This window comes from Chelmon rostratus, chromosome 8, assembly GCF_017976325.1.
Source record: "Chelmon rostratus isolate fCheRos1 chromosome 8, fCheRos1.pri, whole genome shotgun sequence".
NCBI lineage: Eukaryota > Metazoa > Chordata > Actinopteri > Chaetodontiformes > Chaetodontidae > Chelmon > Chelmon rostratus.
The window spans coordinates 6,965,101-6,972,166 of record NC_055665.1 but is presented as its reverse complement, the minus strand read 5'-3'; the positions used below and the strand labels follow the sequence as shown (position 1 = coordinate 6,972,166).

General features: G+C 41.8%; 1 protein-coding gene across 1 annotated transcript; it reads right to left on the bottom strand.

Moving 5' to 3' along the window:
* Positions 1 to 614: 614 nt before the first annotated feature.
* LOC121609924 (hepcidin antimicrobial peptide) lies at positions 615 to 1,579 on the bottom strand. Its single transcript, XM_041941705.1, has 3 exons — positions 1,294 to 1,579; positions 1,116 to 1,193; positions 615 to 953 (listed from the first exon to the last, which is right to left on the bottom strand). The coding sequence occupies exons 1-3, from the start codon at positions 1,378 to 1,380 to the stop codon at positions 849 to 851; spliced, it is 270 nt and encodes an 89-aa protein (XP_041797639.1). The 5' UTR covers positions 1,381 to 1,579; the 3' UTR covers positions 615 to 848.
* Between the last annotated feature and the right edge of the window lie 5,487 nt (positions 1,580 to 7,066).

Sequence of the window (7,066 nt, the reverse complement as noted above, 5' to 3'; positions counted from 1 at the left end):
CATCCAGGTCTCCATGATTGAGAGGAGGTCGTGTGGCTCAGGTTGTACCAATCTGGTGAGACCTGAAGCTGCTCAGCGTCCTCCTGGATCCACACTCTTCGCTTATCTGTTGCATGTCTGTCCATGCTGGGAGAGGAACCCCTCTTCTGTCACTCTTACTGAGGTTTCTTCCTTTGTCTTTATCTGAATCGAGGGTGTCTTGTGCTCTATAGACTGTAAAGCCCCTTGAAGCAAACTATGACCTTTTATTCTGGGCTATATAAATAAAACAGATTTGACTTGAGCACAAGTAACTACAGCAAGACCAAATCACACAACAATAATTACAATTCAAAGTTGTTAAATTGCCTTTTATCACTTTAGATCTTCCTGTGGTTTATCACACATACTGCACAGCATGTATTTACCATGCACCCATGCTGTTTATGATACTTGTGTTACTCCGTGCACAGCTACGAAGCTGTATTGCTGTTTAATATTTGCTTATTAATAACACCAAAACATTTTGCAGCTGCTTCGAAAGTTCATTATTTATTCAGCATCAAATATTAACTTAATTTAGATGAAACAGTCACATCTGCCTTATTTTTAGGAACAAATTTACATATCATTGAGCTTAAAAAAAGACCTACAGGATGAAAGTGTTGAAACATACAAAATAAATAGAAAGAATAGCTTCTCATTTTTTTTTTTTCCCAGGGCTCGTCCACGACTCATACCTGGTAAAAAATGATACAAAACAGTGTAGAGCAGACTATGCATTGGAGAAAGAAGTCAAGAAAAGGTCATTTCTGGGGGTGAGCTAAAACGTGGAATAAATTCAGATTTGCCGGTTGCGCCGGGAACCCTCAGAACTTGCAGCAGTAACCGCAGCCCTTGTTCCTGCAGCAGTTGCAGCACCAGCGGCACATGGAGAGGTGGCTCTGGCGCTTCTGCCTGATGTGATTCGGCATCTGTGCGAAAGACAAGAGACACGAGCGTGGTGTTCATCTCCAGCGTTTCATCCCCTCCTTGTGTGGAGAGAGCACCAGGGCACTCCACGGGGAAAACACATCCACTTAAATTTTAATTTGCTCACGGTAATTGGCTTAATTCATTCAGTCAATTGAACATACCATCCACGATTCCATTGACATTTCTTGATGTGCCGCAACTGGAGTGTCATTGCTCCCTGCCTCCTCCAGCTCCTGCACCTGTTAATGAATTATGCACATTTAGGAGCCACATCTTAGCATCCTGACAAAACATTTATAGCTAATAAGCAAATGAAGTGAGTTTAAGTCAAATTCTTACCCCGGTGAATGGGACGGCAGAGCTCTCCAGAATGCAAATAAAGGCGAGCACGAGTGTCACTGCAACTGCAATGCTGAATGCCTTCATCTTGGAGGGGTTTAAGCGGTTTGGTTATTAAATCCTTTGAAGATTACAGTTGATTGGTCTTTTTTCTCATGGGTGTCAGGCCACCGAAGAGCAAGACAGTATCTTCAATTTATTCTTCAGCTCCAGTGATGGATGGTGATCGTCTGGGCGAGTGGCTTTCGTCAGATCTTTTGGTGACCCTTGTCAGCTCTTTAGAGTCCTCCCGCTGTCTGATGGTTGAGTATGAGGCGCGTTGTGGTATTTATGCAGACTTGGACTCAGTGTTGCCTCATCGCTCTGGGAGGCCCGGCCCTTTCCTGGCAGCAGTTACCTAACTCCACTGGGGAAGTTTTGACCTCCTCTTCTCCTCCTCATAGTGCTGCAACACTGGTGGAAATTCTCTGATCTATTTTTGATTGTGGGCCCCACTGTCTGCTCAATAATATCAAATCAACTATGAACTTTTAAATTAAATTACTTTCAGCAGACAGAACACATAATTCCACACATGAACAAGCTGCTGCCACTGCTGGAGACCATCATTTTAACAATATATGAGAGCAATATGTATTCCGTATCGAGGCAACGCTTAATACTTGTAGAGGCTTATTTTAAAATGTGACTATTCCTGGAACAAACCAGAAAGCTGGAGATTCCCATAGCAAAGGCCAAGCCTGCGTGGGTCAATCTATTGCACGGCTGACTGAGCTGCACTTGCTTCGACCCAGGAAATCCTTCACTAAGGAGAGGGAGCCACTTTGGAATATCCATTGCTCAGTCTAAAGGATGTAATTACAACCTCTCAAATGGAATAATTAGCCCCTCATTTTCAACACATTCAGTTTTTGCATAATACACAGGAACCTGCAGTTGAACCAAATTAAATCCCTTTGAGAGCAGCGGAATAGTAGCCAGGATTAAAAACCTCTATTTGAGAGTCAAGGTGTTTCAATATGCATTAGATAAAGATGAATATGATGTGATCTGATGAGGTCTATTATGTCTGGACAGTGAAGAGTTGCTCCACGTGTTTTACCCTGCAACAAAACAAATCTACTGCATCATTATCTATATGGTTTTCTATATATTTGTAATTCATGTGAGGTTCTTAAGTATGTAAGAATGATATATCGACATACAAACAACTGTTTGTTTCATTAAAATATCATTAATATTTCCCTGCCACACAGCATGTGAACAGTTAGGTTCATAAATATTTTAAACAGTGAAATTACAACATGTCAATTTAATGACAATAACATGGTGATAATAATGTTAACAGCAACTCTAAAATTCTACGAATTATTTTCCCCCTTATCAGTGAAGCAGTGATAAACACCTTAAGATTAATTAACCTGTCAGTGTAAGAAAACTACTGGAGAACAACATCAGGCTGGGAATAACTACAAAAATCAATAACGGTGGAAATGAAATAACAAAAAGGCAAAATAAAGGTACAAACTGATAAACAGTGGACTGAGCACGCTGATAAAATCAGGGGCCATTTGAATTCTCATTATACCTTCAAAGTCTTTCCAAATTGCCCGTGCTGACTCAATTAGTGGAACAACATGCCGCGGGACCCCTGCGTCAGTCTGTCTCGTTCACTGATAACCCTGCTGGCCCGGGTGCTTGCTTTGGGTGACCACAACATCAGAGTCAACAAATACAATCACGAATGGCTCCACATCTGCTGGAATCCACCCATACGTCTCTCATGCGAAGGGAGAGCATCACATTATCTTCACTTTGTGTTCCATGTGTTCTGGTATGAGTGGGGGGCAGAAAGGGGCCGTTCGAACTGGCACATTATGTCCAGCCATGATGAGCATGACTCAGCTCTTGAGGAATTGTCACTGGTTGAACGAGTCGTGACAAAAATATTATCATATCCAGGTTTACTGCGAGAAGAGGAAAGAGACACATAAAAGATGTTTAAAAGGAGAAAAGAGTGTGTAGGTCTGGGTTCTCTGAGCATGTTTTGGCCTGTGTTCACTGAGCATGCGTGTCTCCCAACAGCCACTGAGGCTATCAGTAGGAATCTTCTGGCCAAACAAAGCCAGGCACCAGCACGGCGGACAGACTCACCTCTACAGGCGCCACTCTACCTTTTCCTCCCGGTCGAGGGCATTGCCCCCATCTGTCCCTGTTTCATCATCGACCTCTGTTCCTGTCCCCGTCCAGTTCTCATCCCCTTATCCCCTCATCCTCTCCTGCCTTACCTGCTGTACTTGAAGCTGCAAGACATTCCACAGATTTACCTCGTCCGCTACCAAACCCACCACACACACACAACCCCGCACCCCAAACACCGGCCCCCTGCACAGTGTTTCCATCTTTCCTCAAAATGAGGACATGGGGGAACCAGTGTCGGTACATCATAAACACACCATTTTGTAAATAAACATGAGAACATTTAATAGTGATGACCTCTGATCATGCACTGACTCAGTGTTAAATAAATGCAATGTGACTTTTCAGACCCAGGGGGCAGTATGGAGCTCAGGTTAATGGGTTTCTGCATTTTGACAGTGTGGGGAATTCCCCACTTCATGTGTAGAGACACGTTACTGGAACTTCCAAAATACTGTTGAGCAATTTCAATCTTAATGTCATTCATGAAGAAGACAAAATTCCCTTAAAAATGATAATAACAGAAGATAAAACCATGTTTATATGCTTCCATTCCACAAAAACAAAGTAGCTCAAAGTGCTGTACAATAAAGAGAGACAAGAAAAGCTCAAACAATAAATCAAGACCAACATCACATCTGTAATAATTCTAAAATAAACACAAAACAAGGATAAACAAGGTTAAAGCGCTCACCACAAGTCCAGCCACAAAAATGACTTTGAGATTTGGGCTGGGCAGTAAAAACTGCATGAAAATAGCGTGCTTGAGACGGCAGCATGAAGGGAGGTGCTAAAATGGCATAAATCAGCTTTTAAGCATCTTGCTGCTTTATGTTATTCCAGAGTGGAGAGACAGCTGTTTTGTTCTCCTGATGCGCGAGCTACAGCTGAAATGTGAGTCTAATGCACCTTTTACAAAAGGGTAATGCATTGAACATATGTCACCGCAGTTTAAAAGCACTCTGTCTGCCTGTAACTGAGAGGCTCTTTTATAAAAAAAAAAAATTTAAACTACGATCTTCTCGTCGAGCGTTCCTCCATTTGATTTCAGCTGCTACACGAGCATTTCACTGCCTGAAAAGGTGTTAAATCATAGTGGAATATGGCCACAAGCCTTTATTTGACCATAGTTTAGTGTTCATCTTAATTGTTGTACACGGCGTCAACCATTTCATGCTTTGAACGGGCCTCTCTGGGAGGATTAAACAATATAAATAAATATGAATTTCAGACAACATAACTTCTGCTGCAGCATCTAGCATCCGATTCTGTCATCTAATGATTGTATTTGCGATCAGAAAGTCCTAAACAAGACACATCAATGATCAGAAACAGCGACATTTTTATTGTTTATCCGATATTATGTTGAACACTGATTTGAGAAACTACACTCCCTGCTGTTTCTTCTTATTCGAGAAACATATGCAAACAGAATTTGCCTGTCAGTTTGATCAAAATACTGTAGAAGCAAAAAACCATGGCTGCTCAAGACAGGAAAAAAAAAAAAGCTGAGCTCATTCCAGCCCTCCGTCTCTTGACAGCAGCAGAACACATACCTTTGTACTGATACTACTATTATGAGCGCGACAGGAGCTCTGTAGTTATTAATGTAGGCCCAAGAAAGATGAGATTCTGTGTGGTATACAATGCACGAGGAGCATTGTGTGTCAGATGGCATAAGAGTCCTCCTGTCAGCCATTTTTGACAAATAACAACCTGAGAGAGAGGTAATGTGAAACAGGCTGAGGCAGTGGGCGATGCATGCTCCTGACTGTGTGCTCCTGCAGCTCAGAAAGCACAAAGGTAAGCCCGGCCTGCAGAACATGGAACTGTGGCTTTCCAGCAGAATGCTTTGGCCAGCACCAGCTCAATGAAAATCAGCCAACCGTGTGCTTTGGTTGACGTGCCTAAACACAAATTTAAAAAAGGACTTTTCCAATCGCGTAAAGGATTTTACAGCATGTGGCTCTGTTCTGCCCTCCAGGCAAACAGGGAAACAGACATTTGCTCAGTACCGACCAGACACTAAGCATCATTTCTGCAATAATAATATATATCGCTCAAAGCGGAGACACTTCCCTCGTCCAATTAATGCATCAATTAATTGTAAGTGAATTATCTGCACAGAGAGGGAAGAGCCACGTTGCCCTGCGCACGCTTCATATTAGGTTTGTTTGAAAAGTGTCCCACGCCTCTCTATATTGTCTTGTAGCTCTTTTCCAATCTGACTTTCAACTCGGCATGTTTTTTTTTTTTTGTTGTTGTTTTTTCAGAGAGCTTTTACAGGTTTGAGCTGAAAAAAGGCAGACAGACAAAGTACGTATGTCCCTATCAGAGAGGAACGTGGGGTCAGAGATCAGCCACTTCAAACAGAGACAGGGACACACAGACGCCTGCCTGCCCGCCTGGCTAGCTCTGTGTGTTCGGATGGCAGCTGACGAGCCTGGAGACGCTGGAGGGGGGCGGCAAGACAAACCCAGGCAAATTTAACACATAGTGTCAGCCTAATGAATGCTGATGGATAATGGCTCCTTCAGTTATAAATAGTCTTACTGTCTGGGCGTGTACAGCATCCCAGTGAGCACTTAAAAGATTATCAAAATCACGGCTGCTTGCTCTTTAAGAGCAGCAGAATGATGCTTAAATGCCTTGACCTGCGGTGTCAGACTCAATCCCACTGCGGGCTTAGATGCGCCTTTTATCCAGCATTGATCTTTCTCACCCAAGGTGCCCTCTGTGTGTTCCAGCTACTTACTGGTTTTAATTTTACCAGTGTGTTGATTGCATAAACTGAAGAGTACGCGGAGGGTGCACACGTTCCTCGAGGTTGTATAATCCCCCAGATTTGTTTTGATAAGAGAGTGTCTCAAAATGTTAAGTCTGCATCGATTCCAAAAAAAGTTAAGAGTCTGTGTGAAACCTGAATAAAAACAGAATGCAAACATTACTTACTTGTGAGCGACTCAGCCTTTCCAGGATACTATCACCTCTTACCAATCAACCTGTTTACCTGTGGAATGATCCAAACAGGTGATTTTGGAGCGTTCCACAACTTTCAGTTTTAAATGTGTTGCTTCATCAAATTCAGAATAAGCAGATATTTACAAAAATCAATGAAGCTGATTAGCTATACTGTTTTATCACCTTTGTGCTGTTTTCAGTTGAATATATATATATATATATATATATATATATATATATATATATATAAAGATTAGCAAATTATCACAATGTTTTCTGTTTTACAAGCTTTTATGGAATCAAGATTGTATTAAAATACACAACAAATCATAATCATAATAAATGCTCAGCCAATCAGGACTGAGCATTTTTAGAGAATACCAACCCACCGTGTCCTGGAATATTACAGGAAAGGAGTCAGACTCAGGATCTCTGGTTTGAATTCATCATGTTGATGTTGAACTATCATTTTCATTTTTGCCCCATCCTCCACAGTAGCTGGTACAGCAGCTAATCTCAAGTAGGCTGCACCAACAGCAAATTCTGGTTTTCTGTTTGTAGGAATTTCTAGGCTTATCTTAAAGACCTTAAAAACTTATTTTCTAATGTCATT

Excerpts from the sequence above, each read along its gene's own strand:
- LOC121609924 (XM_041941705.1), bottom strand. The coding sequence starts at position 1,380 with ATGAAGGCATTCAGCATTGCAGTTGCAGTGACACTCGTGCTCGCCTTT. Across the intron at positions 1,194-1,293 it reads CTGCCGTCCCATTCACCGGG|GTGCAGGAGCTGGAGGAGGC; the intron begins GTAAGAATTTGA and ends ATTCATTAACAG. Across the intron at positions 954-1,115 it reads TGTCAATGGAATCGTGGATG|ATGCCGAATCACATCAGGCA; the intron begins GTATGTTCAATT and ends TCTTTCGCACAG.